The sequence below is a fragment of the Phyllobates terribilis genome, unplaced genomic scaffold, assembly GCF_046119375.1.
Source record: "Phyllobates terribilis strain yellow unplaced genomic scaffold, ASM4611937v1 Scaffold_9__5_contigs__length_417890890, whole genome shotgun sequence".
Classification (NCBI taxonomy): Eukaryota; Metazoa; Chordata; class Amphibia; order Anura; family Dendrobatidae; genus Phyllobates; species Phyllobates terribilis.
Genome location: NW_027362769.1, coordinates 343,974,143 through 343,995,130, shown reverse-complemented (window position 1 = coordinate 343,995,130; position 20,988 = coordinate 343,974,143). Strand labels below are relative to the sequence as shown.

Genomic DNA, 20,988 nt, shown 5'->3' with positions numbered 1-20,988 from the left:
ATCCTGTTGACCTCCTCTATCCACTTCACACAAGCAGAAACGGCTCCAGTGGGCCAAACATTACATGAAGACTGATTTCAAAACTGTTTTGTTCACGGATGAGTGCTGTGCAACGCTCGATGGTCTAGACTGATGGAGTGGAGGATGGCTGGTTGATGGACACCCCACGCAAACACGGCTACAGCGCCAACAAGGAGGAGGTGGAGTAGGATTCCTGAAGGGGTAAAGATGAACTCCATAATGTATGTGGAGTTTCTCAAACAGCACTTCCTGCCATGGTTCAAGAAGAAGAACCGTGTATTCCACAGCAAGATCATTTTTATGCATGATAATGCACCGTCTCATGCTGCCCATAACACATCTGCATCTCTGGCTGATATGGGCATAAAAGGGGACAAACTTATGGTGTGACCCCCATGCTCCCCTGACCTCTACGCCATTCAGAACCTCTGGAGCATCATTAAAAGGAGTGTCTATGATGGCGGGAGGCTGTTCATATCTAAGCAACAGCTCTGGGAGGGTATTCTGTCATCATGCAAAACAATTGAAGCTAAAACCATCCAAAACCTGACAAATTCAATGGACGAGAGAGTTCAGAAGCTCCTTTCGAACAAGGGGTCCTATGTGCAAATGTAACATCACCAAGAATAAAGTTTTGAGTTGAAAACTGTTTGATTTCAGTTTGTAATAACCTGCTAATGCTTATAATTTCAAAAATGACCATATTTTTGGTCTTTATTAAAATGAAAAGGTTGATCGAAGAGTGTGGGGGATCTAAGAGTGTGGCAACCCAGTAGTCAGGATTACTTCGAATTCTGACAATCTGAGGGTCATGTTGCAGGTAGTGCAGCAAGAAGGCACTTATGTGTCTTGCGCATCTCGGAGCCCCAAAATTATTTTCCGGGCTAGATGCAGCTAAAAATTATTATTAATTTTAAATCTGGTGGAACTTAGTATAGATGGCCTAATAGAATCAGTACTGCACACTGCTACAAAGACCAAATTATTTTCCAGCCAAGATACAGATAAACATGATTAGTAATTTTAAATGAACGTGAGTCTGTCTACATTATCAGTGGAGAGCCGCGTGCGCTTATCTGTCAGCACACCACCAGCAGTGCTGAACACACGTTCAGACAGAACGCTGGCTGCGGGGCACGACAAGATCTCCAAGGCATAAGTGGCTAGCACCGGCCATTTATCCAGATTGGAAGCCCAAAAAGAGCAAGGGTCCAGTGACACAGTCATGGCTTCAATGTTTACTTGGAGATACTCCTGTACCATCGTCTCTAGGCGTTGACTATGTGTCAGACTTCTTGTCTCCTGTGGCCTTGCAAAGGATGGGCTAAAAAAGTGGTGAAATGATTCCGCAAAATTGATGTTACCAGCAGATACTGTGTTTCTGTTACGGTTTGAGTGCTGAACACTCGACGGTTCCACGGTTGGCAAGTTGGAACTGTGAGATTCACTACGTGCACCACTGGTGTTTTGTGGAAAAGCACATGTAAGATTCTGCAACAGTCTCTGCTGATACTCCTGCATGCGTGCATCCCTTTCTATGGCAGGAATAATTTCTGCAAATTTACTTTTTTACCGGGGATCTAACAGTGTGGCAACCCAGTAGTTAGGATTATTTCTAATTCTCACAATTCGAGGGTCATGTTGCAGGTAGTGCAGCAAGAAGGCACTCATGTGTGTTGCGCATCCAGGAGCACCAAGACCCTGTTGTGTTGGTTGCGAGGTAACAATCATGCTTCCTTCCTCTGTCCTCTCCCCCCAACCTCGCACAACAGAAATGTGATCAAGGTCTCCCTCATCTGATGAGTCTTCCATCAGTTCGTCCTCCACTTCTTCCTGGGCTCCTGCACCTTCCTCACTAGTTTGGCTGCTACCATGCGCCCTGGTAAAACCATCTCCCCCACCCTCCCATGCCTGCCGCCTTGGTGCTGATGACCGTCTGGACCTTGCAGATGTTAGCCCTTCCGCATACAACTCCTCCTCCTCTACTTCCTCCACCTCCTCTTGTGTCACCTCCTGACTCCGAATTCTGTTTAACATGTGCTCCAGCATGCAAATCACCGGAATACTCATGCTGATAATGGCATCGTCAGCACTAAACATCTTCGTCGCCATTTCAAAACTGTGCAGAAGGGTGCATAGGTCCCTGATCTGAGACCATTCCTCCAGCGTGATTTGCCCCACCTCTGCATCTCGTTGGCCCAGGCTATACGTCAGAATGTATTGCACCAGGGCTTGTCGGTGCTGCCACAGTCACTGCAACATGTGCAGAGTTGAATTCCACCGGGTAGGCACATCGCATTTTAGCCGGTGAAGTGGCAGGCCCAACGACTTCTGTAGAGATGTAAGTCGCTGAGCTGCGGGATGCGAACGGCGGAAGTGAGCACACAGCGACCGTGCCCTGTGACATTTCCCCGGCGAAGGGCCGCACCCAGGTTTGCAGCATTGTCGCACACGGCCTTCCCTGGTTTGAGGTCCAGTGGAGACAACCATTCATGAAATTGGTTCTCCAGAGCTGACCACAACTCCTCAGCTGTGTGACTCACATTTCCCAGACATTTCAAAGTAAAAACCGCCTGATGACGTTGAGCCCTACTGCCAGCATAGTAAGGAGGTATGAAGGATCCCTTCTGCGCAGTTAGAAAGCTTGTTGCATGACCAGAGAGGCTTTGGGTGCAGGTGGAGGACCGAGAGGAGGTTGAGGAGGCAGAAGCAGTGGAGGAACTTTGAGATAAAGAGGATTGACGCACAACTCGTGGGGACGGCAAGACTTGGACAGCAGCCCCTTGTCCTGCTGTCACCATAGTTACCCAGTGCCCAGTCAGTGACATGTAACGCCCCTGTCCATGCCTACTCATCCAAGTGTCTGTGGTGAAATGCACCCTGTCACACACAGAGTTTCTCAAAGAAGCGGTGATGTTGTGTGCGACATGCTGGTGGAGCGCAGGCACACCTTTCTTTGAGAAGTAGTGCCGACTGGGCATCTGGTACTGGGGCACTGCGACGGACATAAGGTCTCGAAAATCCTCTGTGTCCACCAGGCGGAAAGGCAGCATTTCTGTAGCCAAGAGCTTGCAGATGGTGAAATTCAACATCTTAGCTTTCTCATGGCTAGGAGGAAATGGTCTTTTACTTGTCCACATCTGAGGGACCGAGGGCTGCCTATTGTGCTTAGTCGGGGTTGATAAGGGTGTCCCCGGCAAACTGCCGGTCTGTGAGGAAGATGCAGGCAGACATGTTAGGTTGCCTTGATCCAAAGGTGGTGCTATCGATGTCGGACAGCGCTCAACACCAGCTGGTGTTACCACCTCCAAAGAAAATGATGACCTGCCAATCACGCTGGCTGTTGCGGGTAAAGAGGTGGCAGGTCTGCGTCCCAAAACAGGTGTGACTGCTGTCCCCCCAGTCACAGAGGATGAAGAGGCCGCGGATGCACAAGATATGGCAGACGGTGGTTGGCCCGGCTGGCTAGGCCGCATTGTAGCACAGTGAGCTTCCCACTGCAACTTCAGCTTCATGTCCATGTGCCGGTTCAGGCATGAAGTACTCAAACTATGTATTTTTTGTCCTCTACTTTTGCTGACAAATGTTACAAATAACACGAGTTGGGTCATCTTTATCGATCTGAAAAAATTCCCAGGCTATGCAAGGCTTAGCACCCTTGCGACCTGAAGAGCCACCACGACTTGTGGTGAGAGGCAGAGTTGTGTTTGAGGATGCAGTTGTTGACTTGCTTCCAGTACTACGTCTCTGTCCAGCAAGGCACAACCTGACCTCGTCGTTACTAGCATTCTCCTCCACCTCCTCTGCTGACCTCATCTCTTGGCTGACAGTGGGTTGACAGTAAGTGGGATCTCCAACCTCATCATCATCACCCTGCGCATTATCACACCCGTCGTCCTCAGAGCCAACCTGTTCCTGCCCTGACAAAAAACTAAAGTTGTTGCTCCAATCAGGAATTTGAGTCTCATCATCGTCTTCCTCATTGTCTCCACCAACAGGAGTTACAGTTTGGGAATGAGGGTCTACATTATGGTCAGAACCTTCAGCGTCTGGTCCTGGATCCGACTCAAAGATTCTGGGCATCAGTGCAGATCATTTCCTCGTCTGGATTCACAGAAGCGCTTGAGCCGACCTCTGATTCCCAGGCTATAGTATGAGTAAACAGCTCTGCAGACTCAACCATCTGTTCTACCTCATACTCAGACAGGCAGCTGGAGATTTGGGAGCTGTGAGGAAGCAAGTGCGATTGGGGTGACACCTTTGAGGACTGGAGTATTTGTGATGTTGAAGTTGATGTGGAGGAGAGCCCATTTAAAGGAGCACTTGTTATCCGTTGAAGCACCTGCTCTTTTTGTGCCTCATCTGTAATTTGTAGCGATTGGCGTGGCCCTAAGAAAGGGATCTTATCACATTGTCCGCTAAAAGAAGTAGACATTTTAGTTTGGCTGGAAGATGGTCTTTCTTCTGCAGATGTTACTGTTGCTTTAACACCTACCCCACGGACAAAACCTTTTTTCCCCTTCCCAACACGCCTATTCCCCTTTCCACCAGCAGCAGTCCTTTTTCCACTCATTTTGGTGGTTAACTAATTCACAACTCTGGAGTTGTTTGCACAAAAAAACAATGGATGGGAACCGAGCAGAGCTGAGTGGCCAAACTGTGGTATTAGGCCAAAACTATTGGCTGGGTTAGATGAAGAAAAAAATTATATTCAATTTGCAACCTGATGGAGGTCAGTATAGATGGACTAATAGAACAAGTCAAACACACTGCTAGAAGCCAAAATATTTTTTCAGAGCTAGATGCAGAAAAAAAATATTTTTAATTTGCAACCTGATGGAGGTCAGTATAGATGGACTAATAGACCAAGTCCCACACACTGCTAGAAGCCCAAATATTTTTTCAGAGCTAGATGGAGAAAAAAATTATATTCAATTTGCAACCTGATGGAGGTCAGTATAGATGGACTAATAGAACAAGTCCCACACACTGCTAGAAGCCCAAATATTTTTTCAGAGCTAGATGCAGAAAAAAAATATTTTTAATTTGCAACCTGATGGAGGTCAGTATAGATGGACTAATAGACCAAGTCCCACACACTGCTAGAAGCCCAAATATTTTTTCAGAGCTAGATGCAGAAAAAAATTATATTCAATTTGCAACCTGATGGAGGTCAGTATAGATGGACTAATAGAACAAGTCCCACACACTGCTAGAAGCCCAAATATTTTTTCAGAGCTAGATGCAGAAAAAAATTATATTCAATTTGCAACCTGATGGAGTTCAGTATATATGGACTAATAGACCAAGACCCACACACTGCTAGAAGCCCAAATATTTTTTCAGAGATAGATGCAGAAAATAATTATATTGAATTTGCAACCTGATGGAGGTCAGTATAGATGGACTAATAAACCAAGTCCCACACACTGCTAGAAGCCCAAATATTTTTTCAGAGCTAGATGCAGAAAAAAATTATTTTTAATTTACAACCTGATGGAGGTCAGTATAGATGGACTAATAGACCAAGTCCCACACACTGCTAGAAGCCCAAATATTTTTTCAGAGCTAGATGCAGAAAAAAATTATATTCAATTTGCAACCTGATGGAGGTCAGTATAGATGGACTAATAGAACAAGTCCCACACACTGCTAGAAGCCCAAATATTTTTTCAGAGCTAGATGCAGAAAAAAATTATATTCAATTTGCAACCTGATGGAGGTCAGTATAGATGGACTAATAGAATGATGCTATGCCCAAAAGGTTTTACTTCACTAGGTGCAGTAAAAAAATTGGTATTCTATACACAGGTGGTGTAGCTTGCAACACAGATAGGCTACTCCACTGACTAACACACCCTGCAATAGGCCAAAAAGGATTAGCTTTGCTAGATTTAGCCGAATGCTGTGAAAAAAACTTGCACAGCACTGGCACAGACCTGCCTGGCAAAAACTGTTAGGAACTGATGTAACCTAGTCCTGAAAAGGACTGCAATTACAATTAGTCTTTACTCCCAACCTATCTATTTCAGAGCACAGACCTGCCTGATAAAAGTCTTAGGAAATGCTGTAACCTAGTCCTTAAAAGGACTGCAATCACAACTATTCCCTACTCCCAAGCTATCTGTAGATTTGTGCGAAAATTGGCTTGAAATTACAAAGGTATAGCGCACACAGCAACAGCGGTGCCGTCTAACACGCAGCTGCAGCAGTGAGAAAATGGTGGCGACGGGGAAAATGGCTGGGTCTTATAGGGCAAGGACATGTGACATACACTGCCAATGACACATGCCCTTGCTTGTGTGAAAAAAAGCACTTCGCTCCGTGTGTGCGCTGCTGATAGGCTGACAGATTGCACCTCCCCACTGTAAATGCGGGAAAGAGAAAAAAAAATGGAGATCTTCATTATTCCTGCAGAGATCCATCCCCTGCCCCTCCCCCCGCCCCGCTGTACACTCAAACTGCGTATTAACATTAATTTTCATCATTACTGAGAAAAAATCCAGTTATGATTTTGGTGCACGAACAGTTATCGAAAATAACCTCGAACAGCCGAATTTTTTTCAAATCGTTCGTGTTCGCCGAATGGCTCGAACACCGCCCAAAACAGCTCGAATTTGAGATTGGCGAACAGTTCGATTCGAACAAAGCTCATCTCTAGTCTTGATATTGATGCCACATGCATTTTACTTGTTTTTAACTTAAAAAAAAATACAAACACACAAATTATACACACACACACACACACACACACACACACTATACATACACACACACTATACATACACACACACAGATGTGCGTGTGGGCAGGTGTGTGTGTGTGTGTGTGGGCAGGTGTGTGTGTGTGTGTGGGGGCAGGTGTGTGTGTGTGTGGGCAGGTGTGTGTATGTGTGTGTGATGTCTGTCTGTTTGTGTGTGTGTGTGTGGGCAGATGTCATTGTGTGATGTCTGTTTGTATGTATTTTTGTGCTTCAAATGTGTTTATGCATGTCTGTATATGTTTGTGTGTGTGCATGACTGCATGCGGCCTCCTGCTGAGTATAGTTGGCGCTGTGCGGCCTCCTGATGTCTCTGGGGGGGGCGCCGTGCGGCCCCCCGCTGTGTATAGATGGCTACGTGCGGCCCCCCGCTGTGTATAGATGGCTACGTGCGCCCCCGCTGTGTATAGATGGCTTCGTGCGGCCCCCCGCTGAGTATAGATGTCGCCGTGCGGCCTCCTGCTGTGTATAGATGGCTACGTGCGGCCTCCCGCTGAGTATAGATGGCTCAGTGCGGCCTCCTGCTGTCTCTGGGGGAGCGCCGTGCGGCATCTATACTCAGCAGGAGGACGTACGTAGCCATCTATACACGTATACTCAGCAGGAGGCCGCACATAGCCATCTATACGGTGCCATCTATACACAGCGGGAGGCCGCACGGCGCCATCTATACACAGCGGGAGGCCACACGGCGCCATCTATACACAGCGGGAGTCTCAGTGCTTTGCAAGAGCAGTCAATAAATTCTGCTTGACTAATTCTGAGCACCATAAAGTCTGGTTCGCTTCTAACCTGCTGTTTTCATTTTCAGCTTGCTGAATTCTAACTCATTTACTGTCATTCGAGACGATGCCTTTGCTGGTCTCTTTCACCTTGAATACCTGTAAGTGCTCCACTTAATGTCATATTTTTGATTCTGTTCTTCTTCATCTTATGGCATGTGCAATTGTATGAGCAAGTATTCATATGAATTTATGACCTATTTAAACCTTCGAGGACCTTAAATTTTATTCAATCAAATTTTTTTCCAGTTTAAAACTAAGGGACACATATGTGCCTTGGTCCTCAAAGGGTTTTTAAAGGTGCTGCAAACATAAATACAAAAAAAATAATTCAATTAGCACAGCGGTGTTTAAATGTGGCGACAAGATCGGTGATTGGTCGCGGCCAGCGCCAGCGACCAATCAGTGATTTTTAACACAAATGTCCGGACCTTTGTAACACCATGCGGATACTGTTGGGACATCAGCGACTAGGGTGTCAAGGGAGGACCGGGGAGCGACGCTGACATCCAATTGGTCGCGGCCGCTATTTAAAAGTGCCGCACAAATCGGTGATTGGTCGTGGTCTTGGCCCGCGACCAATCACTGATCTTGCCGCAAAAGTTAAACACCACTGTGCTGATTGGTCGCGGACACTGCCCGCGACCAATCACCGATTTGGGCGCCACATTTAAATATCGGCCGCGACCAATCACTGATCTTGGCTCCACAATTAAACACCGCTGTGCTGATTGGTCGCGGAAGCTATTTAAATGTGGCGCCAAAATCGTGATTGGTCGCGCCCAGCGTCGGCGATCAATCAGCACAGCGGTGTTTAAATTTGGTGCCAAGATCGGTGATTGGTCGCGGACGATATTTAAATGTGGCGCCCAAATCGGTGATTGGTCACGGGCAGCGCGAGCGACCAATCAGCGATTTTTAACAAAAATATCAGGACCTTTGTAACACCATGCGGATACTGTGGGGACATCAGGGGCTAGGGTGTGAAGGGAGGAATGGGGAGCGGCGCTGTGAGTCTTGATACTTCTGCTCCGAGCGCCCGCTCATGTCCCGGGTTCTCGCAGCGGAAGTATCCACACAGGCAGCGCCGCTTACATCCATGCGGAAGGGAGGACCGGGGAGCGGCGCTGCGGGTCCGGATACTTCTGCTGCCAGCGCCCGCTCATGTCCCGGGTTCTCGCAGCAGAAGTATCCGCACAGGCAGCGCCGCTGACATCCATGCGGAAGGGAGGACCGGGGAGTGGCGCTGACATCCATGCGGCTAGGGTGTGAAGGGAGGACCGGGGAGCGGCGCTGCGGGTCCGGATACTTCTGCTGTGAGCAGTCGCTCATCTCCCGGCTTCTCGGAGCGGAAGTAGCCGCACAGACAGCCGCTCCCCGGTCCTCACCAATATGATACGCTGATTGGTCGCGCCCTCCTGACGCGACCAATCAGAGATTTTAATGCTGAATTCAAACACACTGTCCGCTCCTTAGTAACACGGCGCGCGAGATTTAAAACCCCCGCTTCTATGATTGGTCGCGGACGTCGCCCGCGACCAATCACAGATTTCCGCGTCAAATTTAAACACGCTCTCCGGCCAATTACCGCAACATTTCAAATATCTACGCCACCTTCGGGAGATAGCACGGCTAACTCCACCCATGTGGTCATATGACTCGCAAAATGCTCATAACGTTCTGAGCAGGTTTTCTCAGTCAGACTGTGCGAGGGACTTCTGTCACACTGTGTGAGGGACTTCTGCACACTGTGCGAGGGACTTCAGTCACACTGTGCGAGGGACTTCTGTCAGGTTTACTGAACACGTTCTGCCAGTGACAGCTCGCTGAAGAGATACTTCTTGATGTTTCCTGTTTTATAATGGGTCGTAAGCGAAAATACGCCACGGAGGAAGACAAAAAAGCAGCAGAAGCAGCAAGACAATGACAACGTCGAGAGCAGCAGACAGCACAACATACTGCCGCCAGACAAGCCCAGGATGCAGAAGCTCACAAAAAACGCCGGGAACAGGAGACACCGCAACACACTGCCGCCAGACAAGCTCAGGATGCCGAATCTCACAAAAAACGCCGGGAACAGGAGACACCGCAACACACTGCCGCGAGACAAGCCCAGGATGCCGAATCACACCAAAAACGCCGGGAACAGGAAGCACCGCAACACACTGCCGCAAGACAAGCCCAGGATGCGGAAGCTCAACAAAAACTCCGGGAACAAGAGACACCACAACACACTGTCGCCAGACAAGCCCAGGATGCGGAATCTCACAGACAACGTTGGAAACAGAAGACACCACAAGACACTGCCGCCAGACAAGCACAGGATGCAGAATCTCACAGACAATGTCGGGAACGGGAAACACCGCAACACACTGCGGCTAGACAGGAACACGATGCAGAATCCCATAGACAATGTCGTCTGAATGAATCTCCAGAATCCAGGACAAACCGAGAACAACACGATCGACAAATTTATCAAAAACGAATGCTCTACCAACTAAGGCAAACCCAGCAGAACATTCAACAACTTGCACGTTACATAACAGACAATGAAACTATCATTGTTCAACACTACTGTGGGAAGATGAATGTAGTTTGTTCAAAATGCGAATCTATGAATTTTATCGAGGAAAAACCATCTGACAATCAGTTTACTCAATGCTGTCAAAGAAGAAAAGTGATGCTACCAAGATGTCACTACTCAGATCTGTTTGAGCAGTTGATGAAAGGAACGCATGAACACAGTAGAAATTTTATAGAAAATATCAGAAGTATCAACAGTTCTCATGTGTTTGCTTCATTTGGTGCCAACATTGCATCGCCCCCTGGATTCGGACCGTATTGTTTTAAAATTCATGGCCAGATCTACCACCGTACTGGAACACTTCACCCAGAACTAGGACAACCACCAACATTTGCACAATTATACATCTTTGATCCAAATGAGGCTACAGAACAAAGGATGAACTGAAAAGAAAATGAAAAGTGTAATGCAGAACTGATGAACCTAACTGCCATACATTTACAAACAATCAGCCCATTTGCTGCCGCATATCGCATGCTAAAAGACGTTGAAGCTGAGGAGGAACAGAGAGCTATACAAAATGGGACGGAAATGCCTTCTATTATCATGGCCATTAAACAAGAACGTCAACAAGATCCCCGATATTACAGCAAACCACGTGTAAGTGAGGTCGCAGTTGTTTTTCAAAACGATGATGGATAGCCTCCTTTTCAAAGAGATATATTAATCCATCTTAAGCCAGACAAAAACAACCCTTTCGTTCCTAAAACACAACGGATTAGCATTTTGCACGGCAACCTTGATGCTCTTCTGTATCCGCTAATCTTTCCAAGCGGTGATCAAGGGTGGCATGAAAACCTACACCAGCAAGGAACTTCAAGAAGAATTACACAACTACAGTACTACAGTTTTCTTCTGTCTGTGCAAAATTACTTCAATCCTATTTTTAACGGTGGGAAACTGACACAACAGTACTTAGTAGACGCATACGTTAAAATTGAAGCAAATCGGCTCAATTTCATACGAAGGAACAAAAAACAACTTAAAGTTGAAGACTACTGCGTTCTTCAAGAACATTTGCAAAAACAATCCATTCAAAAAGGAATTCCAATTGGAAAAACAGTAATTCTCCCGTCATCCTTTGAAGGTAGCCCCCGCAACATGCAACAGTGTTATCAAGATGCAATGGTAATAGTAACAAAGTATGGAAGACCTGACATTTTTTTAACAATGACCTGTAATCCTAAATGGCCGGAAATTACAGAAAATCTACAACCCTGGCAGCAAGTTGAACACAGGCCGGACTTAGTTGCACGCGTATTTCGACTAAAACTCAGCAGCCTTTTTAAATACATCAAAAAAGGCCTTTTTGGAACAGTCGTAGCAATGGTAAATGTCGTAGAGTTTCAGAAACGAGGTCTCCCACATGCGCATATACTAATTATTTTAGGCGCGGATTCCAAGTTTCGCACGGAGGACGAAATTGACAACATAGTGTGGGCTGAAATTCCTAACCAAGAAAAGTATCCTGAATTGTATAATATTGTAATCTGTAATATGGTTCATGGCCCATGCGGTGTAGCAAATCCAAAAAGTCCATGCATGGAAAACGGAAAGTGTACAAAAGGGTTTCCAAAGCAGTTGAAACAGTACACTGTTAAAGATTTGGACGGCTACCCATCCTACCGGAGACAACTGATTGATAACATTGTACACAACAAAAAGATTATAAATAACTCATGGATAGTTCCATTCAACCTGTACTTATTAAAACGCTACAACTGTCACATCAATGTTGAAATCTGAGCTTCAATAAAAAGTGTTAAATATCTTTTCAAGTACATCTACAAGGGGCATGACAAAGCTAACGTCGAAATCCAACAAAAAACAGTCAATCACGATGAATCATCACGGTTTGTTGACTCAAGATATGTCAGTGCTCCAGAAGCTGCTTGGAGAATATTTGCATTTCCAATGCATTCACAGTCCCATGCCATTATACGTTTAGCTATTCATTTACCAATTCAACAGCAGCTTTATTTCTTTGAAAATGCTCAAGTCGAAGATGTCTCCAAAAATTTAAGCACAACGTCAACATTAATGGAATGGTTTTTGCTGAACCAACGTGACAAAAATGCAAGGCAGTATTTGTATCGAGAGATTCCAGAGCATTAAGTTTGGAATAAAACTTGGAAGCCAAGACAATGAGGACTTAGCAGAATAATTGGACGCATGTATACTGTTAGTGTCAAGGATCAAGAAAGATATTGCCTTCGGCTGTTACTACTGCATGTCAAAGGGGCTAGAAGTTACGAAGATTTGAAAACAGTTAATGGAGTATTGCACGATACATTTAAAGCTGCAGCTTTGGCTTTAGGACTTCTATTGGATGATACTATGTGGACACTTACTTTAGAAGACGCAGTTACCCTACATACAGTGCCTACAAGTAGTATTCAACCCCCTGCAGATTTAGCTGGTTTGATAAGATGCAAATAAGTTAGAGCCTTCAAACTGCAAACAAGAGTAGGTTTTATGAACTGAAGCATAAATCTTACAAACCAAAAAGTTATGTTGCTCAGTTGAATTTTATTAAATTTTAAACATAAAAGTGTGGGTCAATTATTATACAACCCCTATGTTTAATATTTTGTGGAATAACCCTTGTTTGCAATTACAGCTAATAATCGTCTTTTATAAGACCTGATCAGGCCGGCACAGGTCTGTGGAGTTATCTTGGCCCACTCCTCCATGCAGATCTTCTCCAAGTTATCTAGGTGCTTTGGGTGTCTCATGTGGACTTTATGCTTGAGCTCCTTCTACAAGTTTTCAATTGGGTTAAGGTCAGGAGACTGACTAGGCCACTCCAACACCTTGACTTTCCCTCTTGAACCAGGCCTTGGTTTTCTTGGCTGTGTGCTTTGGGTCGTTGTCTTGTTGGAAGATGAAATTACGACCCATCTTAAGATCCTTGATGGAGGAGCGGAGGTTCTTGGCCAAAATCTCCAGGTAGGCCATGCTATCCATCTTCCCATGGATGCGGACCAGATGGCCAAGCCCCTTGGCAGAGAAACAGCCCCACAGCATGATGCTGCCACCACCATGCTTGACTGTAGGGATGGTATTCTTGGGGTCGTATGCAGTGCCATCCAGTCTCCAAACGTCACGTGTGTGGTTGGCACCAAAGATCTCGATCTTGGTCTCATCAGACCATAGAACCTTGAACCAGTCTGTCTCAGAGTCCTCCAAGTGATCATGAGCAAACTGTAGACGAGCCTTGACATGATGCTTTGAAAGTAAAGGTACCTTACGGGCTCGTCTGGAACGGAGACCATTGCGGTGGAGTACGTTACTTATGGTATTGACTGAAACCAATGTCCCCACTGCCATGAGATCTTCCCAGAGCTCCTTCCTTGTTGTCCTTGGGTTAGCCTTGACTCTTCGGACAAGCCTGGCCTCGGCACGGGAGGACACTTTCAAAGGCTGTCCTGGTCGTGGAAGGCTAACAGTAGTTCCATAAGCCTTCCACTTACGGATGATGCTCCCAACAGTGGAGACAGGTAGGCCCAACTCCTTGGAAAGGGTTTTGTACCCCTTGCCAGCCTTGTGACCCTCCACAATCTTGTCTCTGATGGCCTTGGAATGCTCCTTTGTCTTTCCCATGTTGACCATGTCTGAGTGCTGTTCACAAGTTTGGGGAGGGTCTTAAATAGTCAGAAAAGGCTGGCAAAAGAGATCTTTAATCCACACATGTGAAGCTCATTATTCTTGGTGCCTGAACTACTTCTTAATACTTTTGGGGGACCAAACAGAATTCTTGTGGTTTGAGGGGTTGAATAATAAATGACACTCTGAATTAACTTTTAACATTTTTAAAAAAAAAAAAAAAATTGCTGCAGTGCATTTCCCACTTCCAGGCTGATCTACAGTACAAATGTCACAATGCCAAGTTAATTCCGCATGTGTCAACCAGCTAAATCTGCAGGGGGTTGAATACTACTTGTAGGCACTGTATGCCTAAGAAACTTTGTGAATTGTTTGCCTACATTTGTGTCTTTGGACCGCCTACAAATCCGGCTCAACTTTGGACAAATTTCAAAGAACATATAATTGAAGATTACTGCTTACGTCTTCACAACAAAAGTGGAAATTGTCACAATTGTGAATCTTATGCCATGCAAGATGTCCAAAATATCTTACTACTGCATGGAAAAACGTTTTCAGACTTTAATTTGCCACAGCCTGCAAGTCAAGTTGCACAAATTCAAGAGTATGACGAAGCTTATGAATTATTGTTGGCAACAGAGAAGAAAAACTCCTTAAATCAAGAACAACGGATTGCATATGACACTATTGTGAGCACTGTAGAAAACCAAGCCGATCCAACGGCAAAATGTTTCTTTATTGACGGTCCTGGAGGCAGCAGTAAAACATACCTCTATGAAGTTTTAATGCATCACGTTAGAGGGTCAGGAAAAGTCGTATTGCCATCGGCTACAACAGGTATTGCAGCAAACCTTTTAAGAGGAGGTCGCACTATGCATTCACTCTTTGGGATACCAGTTCCGGTCAATGAAATCTCCGTTTCCAGAATCAAACAAGACACATTTGCAGGAAAACAGTTGAACAGTGCAAATCTTTTGATACTTGATGAGTGCACCATGGCGCCCAAATATGCTTTGAGCTTAATTGACAGACTTCTGCGTGAAGTTATGACTACAAATATTGCTGAAAAAAATGAAATTCCTTTTGGAGATAAAGTTTTTGTCCTTGGTGGAGATTTTAGGCAATGCCTTCCAGTTGTACCGAATGGAACAAGAACAAATATCATCGAGTCAACCTTAAAAATGTCAGACCTTTGGAAAGAGTTTAATAAACTACAACTAATTAACAACATGCGATCTTCTGACCCAGAGTACAGCAACTGGCTTCTTAAACTTGGTAATGGTGAACTTAGCAATGAATATAACCTTGGAGAAGACATTATTGAAATACCAGAAGACATGTTGTGCACTGACTGCATCGTAAGTGATGTTTTTGGACAACGCGTTGAAATAGATGTGAAGCAGTGTTGAGAGGGTCTGTTCCTATGCAATTCTCTGCCCCAAGAACGATGACGTAGCTCTGCTAAATTCCCGTGTGATGGATAGAATGCCTGGAGAGTATAAATTATGCAAAAGTGATGATTCGGTGGATGTCGACAATGAAGATGAAAGAGAGCATTATCCAGTTGAATTTTTAAATAGTATCACGCCATCAGGAATGCCATCCCACAGACTACAACTTAAAGTTGGAGCAATCGTAATGTTGCTTCAGAATCTAAATACAAGAAATGGTCTATGTAATGGAACTCGCCTTATTGTTACTGGACTCCATTCCCACATAATTCAAGCAACAGTGATCACTGGATCTGCAAAAGGAGACGAAGTGTTCATTCCACGCATTGATTTATGTCCTTCAGACACCGGTCTTCCATTTAGGCTTCGACGTCGACAGTTTCCAGTAAAACCAGCATTTGCCATGACAATAAACAAGTCACAAGGTCAAACTACAACGTGTTGGCATATATTTACTGGAGCCCGCTTTTTGTCATGGACAACTCTATGTTGCATTTTCAAGAGTTAAAATGAGATCCAATGTGAAGGTGCAAGTTTTGGATACCCATTTACAAGGAAAGTTGCTTATAGATAGTCCAAAAGTATTCACCAAAAATGTTGTGTACAAAAATATTTTAGGTTGATATTGTTAAGAAATATATTCTAGGGTCGTACTTCTTTTGTCCGATGATTTATTGTAAAATATTTTTACATATTCATGGAATAGTTTATATATTTTGATCATCTGTTTAATAATTTTGTTCAGTTGTATTAAGTTCTATAACCAATAATAGTTAATAAAGTATTATTCTGTGTATTCATTGTATTATTGTTAAATCTTCATAGCGGCATCTGCAGCATGTGCTACTAAAGTGAATGCAGATTTGTGCCTCTCCATGCACTTAGTTCCGGCGTGGAAAGCAGCGAATCTACAGACAGCAGCTAATCACGGCAGTATCTGAGAGCGCGTGCTGTGCCTCACATCCTGCGAGGAGCTGCTGAAAACAGGACAGACAGCCCTGGAGCAGAGAAAGGAAACAAGGGGAGGATTAGGGTTTACTTTTTGAACTGTGCTGTAGAGATGGGGGAATGAGAAGGTCATACCAAACCAGGATAAGCAGGCCATACAAGCTAAGATGAGGAAGTCGTACAATCCAAAATAAGTCAGCCATACAAACCAGGATTAGAGGAATGACGCAGCCATGCAAACCACATTGACAGACCGCGCTGTGGATGCTGGATGTGACACGATGAGGGATAACCCCGCCCACAGCCCGTCATTCACTGTGGTGCGCGAAACAGCAGACCCCTGGCTGCAGCCGCAAATAGTCGTGATGTAAACGGAAGCAACATACGGCTGCAGGCGGGAGAATTACGTGCTGGCTGTGCGTCGTCAGCGATGTTGTCACAAGCAGGATTGACAACATGACGTAATGACAAAATTCATTAGGGGCACCGAGGGGATACATTGTGAAGTTAATTAAAAGTAGTGCACAACCCATTTAAACACTGCTTCGCTGCTTAGTGGCGCCCGGTCAGCCGCATGCATATTCTAGATTACCCGATGCATTAGAATCGGGCTACCATCTAGTTATTAAAGAAGATGCTCACCCAAAATAATCTGGAGCAGTGATCAGTTGACCAGTGCAGATTTGTTTGTTTTTTTCCATGGTGATTAACTGTTAATCCCAAGGACATTCCAAAACCAGTGCCCAAATTTACTCATGTTTATATGTCTCAATGCACAGAAACCTACCCTATAACATAGGCCATACTAGGGAGAATCATCCACATAATATTAGCCATAGCTTATGAATGAAATGAGCAACGCTCTTGGAAATGGTATTGGAGATACATTTGGCCATACTGTATATTAAATGCTATGGTATTTTCATTAATCCATTTTTTTTCATCTATTTTCTCATTAAAGGAATAGGGCACTAACTGAATAAATTAACACATTGAAAACCATGACAACAGAATACGGTGGCATGCATGTCCACCAACATGACAAGTCTACAGGACATCAAGGGGTTCTTCACTTTGAACAATATCTATTTTATTAGATGGTCCCTTGATGGTAGGTTGATCACAAAGTGTCCACCTGTAGATAACTCCTGTGATCAGCTATCATTTCAGGGAAAATCTGACAGTAAATATTCGTTTTCTCGGCAGTTTCCGACAGGGAAAATTAAGCGTTACACAGTGCCCATTCACATTAATGGTTTGTGTATAGTGCAGTAAAGGACAAGACCTCCTTCTGTTTCATTCAGCAACCACCCCAATTCCTTTGCTCCCAGCTAAATACTGTTGAACCCTACTTGACTACATAGTAAGTACAGTATCCTACCTGCATCAGAGATTCGTGGGGCCTTTTCAGGTCCACCAGGTGGAGATTTCCAATGACAGGGAGAGGCATAGGTCCAGGGGGCATCATTGCTGTGCGCTTCCTAATTCCATTTATCCAATAGATGAATAGTGCAATAAAAATTGAAAAGTATACCAACACATCGGCTCTAGACAAAAAGTAGGCAATCAAATCCATAGTGAAGTAAGTCCATTCTGATTGTTCTGCTGTCCTTATATTTATACACATGGGCTTATTTTTCCTACATGTGTTAATCTTTACTAGGTCACAAATAACCTGTGATAAACTCATTGGCCCATTGCCATTTACCTTGGTCAACGATCTTGGCTTGGATTGCACAATCTTGTTTTCATATACATAGCATTAAGCATTTCATCCGAAAAAATGTTAGTCAAGGTATATTATAACATAATGGTGTACAGTAGGATAGAGGAATATGATTTGCATTTTTTTGTCTTTTTGTTCTGCAGCTGTACCAGTGCCATGGCGTAAAGTTCACATACTATGATTTGGGGACATAAATGAATCAAGTTATAGCAGGATGAACTTTACTTCTATTATGCTCTTTTGCATTAGATTTTCTGTATTAAAGGTTTTAGTAAATTACCAATACAATCTCCAACAGCGGTCTACACAGAAGAAAGGGACCTCATTGCAAAAATTGTGCCTGGTTTTGCCACGTAGGACATTATCTACAGAATGAGCCCAGTATTAGCTGAGCAGATTGATTTTGTGAGAAAAGATTCAGTATATTCATCATTTAATATTTTGCTCTTTCTGGGATGTTTGGTCCATTGGGCAGTCCTATCAGTGACTGACAGCTGTCTCTGCATGCACACTTATATAAAAAAAGCTGTCAGTCACTGAGAGAACCATCCACTGAGCCAAAAATCCCAGAAAGAGCAGAGGATTAAATTATGAAAACACAGGTTATGCTGAGACTTTACTCAAATGATATTGTTATGTCACATTGACATAACATAACATTATGACATTGTTATGCTTTGTTGATACTGACAATTGCAAGGACTTTCCACAGAGATCCCCATGCCTCTGCAGTGAAAATTTTGGAGCTGAGGATGGATGGGGCACTAATCTTAGAGACGGAAGCAGTGATGGCATAATGGATCTTGTAAGGTATAGTGACTATACATTAGAAATTTAATATGAGAAGTGGAGTATTTCTTTAATTCATGACCATATTTCAGCCCCCTTTTCCTAATGTAATTGAGGATTTCATCTGGAGCCTGAAAATCCGAATCCAAAACATCAAGCATTCTACTAGGAGCAGCCTTCATGACCTAAACGTGCTAACATGGCCTGCAGAGTCTCCAGACTTGTTTCCCATCTAACACATTTGGGATGTCATTGGTCGGCAATTGCACAGGGAGCTGCCAGTAGCGAACCTTGATGATTTGCTGCCCAGCTGCATTAAGAGCGACAGAACATTTCTCAGACAACCATTCATAGCAGTCAAAGTGTCTAAGTGCTGGGATTTCTATTTACTTGATTCTAAATAAATCAAAATGTTTTAAAATTTTGCTGCCATCTAGTTATCATTTGCATATCATTAACATATCTATCAGTCCTGTGATTTCCATAATTCCACAACTTTTCTTCCTTGATCGTGCAATTGCAATGTTGAAGGGTATTTACTACGTCTAGAACCAATACTACTTCAACTCCAATGGTGAAAAGAGGACCCATCCGCAGCTGCTGAGTGTTATAATTTCAAACTGAAGACAGAACTGATCACAATCTGTCAGTGTTACGCCAGCCACCCGTATGCCTTCAAAACACTGCTCCACTCAACGCTTATTTCACTTGGCTCCAGCCAGTATCTGACCATCGGTCAGAGCTGCCATATGCTATCTTTCAGCTCAGCTGGTCGTGAGTCATAGGAGGTGTGGCCAAACTCTGCAGAAATTTGTATCCACCCTGTCTTGCAGAGATTTGCTTCCCCGGCCTATCACCTGCCAGCAGGTGACATCAGGCGACTCCACCCTCCATTCCTCGCCTGGATTTAAGTTCTTAGTAGCTCTGTCTGTAGCTTCATGTATTGGTTTATTCCTGTCTTGTCTCGCCTGTTATTAACCTGGCTTGCCTTCTCATTTATCTTCATCTCTCCACTGCTGCAGTCCCAGGGACTGCCCTGAAGTGGTACCTGGTGTCTACCGGCGGCCAAGCCTATCATCACCATCAGAGGCTCTAGTGATTGCCCGAATACAAACACATGGGCCATGCACACAGTGAACAAGTCTGTAGGACAGTATTCACACCGCCAAAAGACTGAAAAACACAAGAACACAGTAAAATAAACGTATAAAAATTCTCTGTTGTAAAAAAGTAGCAGTAAACAGCAAGTGCTAGAAAAAGGTGATAAAAAAACTGGGTATTTGGTTGACACGTTTTTTTGCAAAAAATGTATACTAAACCGCTCTACCAACGTCAAGGTAACCCACATCAGAGCAGTCCCTATCTGATGTATTTAAAAACTGATCATGTGTATAGAATCTATATGAGCAGATCTGACAGGTAATGTCAATGTGGACACGCTGCAGAGATCGGCATTTATGTGCATGGCCCACAAGGTAGGGGTGGAGACCTCCCTAATCTTGCAAAAGCAAGAAACAAATTGAATACAAACACATGGGCCATGCACACGGTGAACAAGTCTGTAGGACAGTGTTCACACCACCAAAAGACTGAAAAACTCAAGTACACAGTAAAACAAATTTATAAAAAATACTCTGTTGTAAAAAAGTAACAGTAAACAGCAAGTGCGAGTAAAAAGATGATAAAAAACAGGGTATTTGGTTGACACGTTTTTTGCAAAAAATGTATACTAAGCCGCTCTACCAACGTCAAGGTAACCCACATCAGAGCAGTCCCTATTAGTGTTGAGCCACCCCCGTGGTGTTCGAGTTCGGTTCAGTTGGTCGAACACCCTGGTGTTCGCCGGACTGTTCATCGAACTGTTTGTCGAACACCTTCGAACACCGTTAAAACCAATGGCAGGCAAACATAAACACATAGAAACACATAGAAAACACCTTCAAAGGTGTCCAAAAGCTGACAAACTGCTCAGAAGACATAACTAATACATGGGAAAGTGACAAGTACATATAGTCATGCGAAAAGAAAAGAGGTGGAGGAGTAAAAGGAGGGGGAGACACAGATATAGGCATGTCATGCCCTTCTAAAATCCAAAAAGTGAGAAGCCGACACGGCCAGTCTGTTCCTGCCCGTGCCACCTCCATTTGTGCCAGAGCCGCGGTGGACCCTGACGACCAGCCCCCCTCTCCCAATACTGGTGCCTGTCCGCTGGTGGGTCGAGCGAGCCCCCCTGTGGTGGAGGCAGCTCTAAGCTTTTTAATTTAAATTGTCTCTCTAATTTGAATGAATACACTTTAAATCCATTTACAAGGATCTATTGA

The 20,988-nt window shown here is 44.4% G+C and overlaps 2 protein-coding genes across 3 annotated transcripts in view; one reads left to right on the top strand and one right to left on the bottom strand.

The window, feature by feature from the left end:
- Positions 1 to 17,792, bottom strand: part of LOC141162205 (cytochrome P450 2K1-like) — a 241,574-nt gene extending 223,782 nt beyond the window's left edge. For both annotated transcript variants that reach the window (XM_073648057.1, XM_073648058.1), the window contains exon 1: positions 17,534 to 17,792. In XM_073648057.1, coding sequence (XP_073504158.1) covers positions 17,534 to 17,779 — 246 coding nt within the window. In that variant the 5' untranslated portion in view covers positions 17,780 to 17,792. The remainder of the gene's footprint in view (positions 1 to 17,533) is intronic.
- The window catches only part of LOC141162208 (uncharacterized), a 45,678-nt gene extending 26,691 nt beyond the window's left edge, over positions 1 to 18,987 (top strand). The window contains exons 3-5 of the mRNA XM_073648064.1: positions 7,593 to 7,664; positions 18,591 to 18,688; positions 18,760 to 18,987. Of these exons, the coding sequence (XP_073504165.1) occupies positions 7,593 to 7,664; positions 18,591 to 18,675 (157 nt within the window). The 3' untranslated portion in view covers positions 18,676 to 18,688; positions 18,760 to 18,987. The remainder of the gene's footprint in view (positions 1 to 7,592; positions 7,665 to 18,590; positions 18,689 to 18,759) is intronic.
- The last annotated feature ends 2,001 nt before the right edge of the window (positions 18,988 to 20,988 follow it).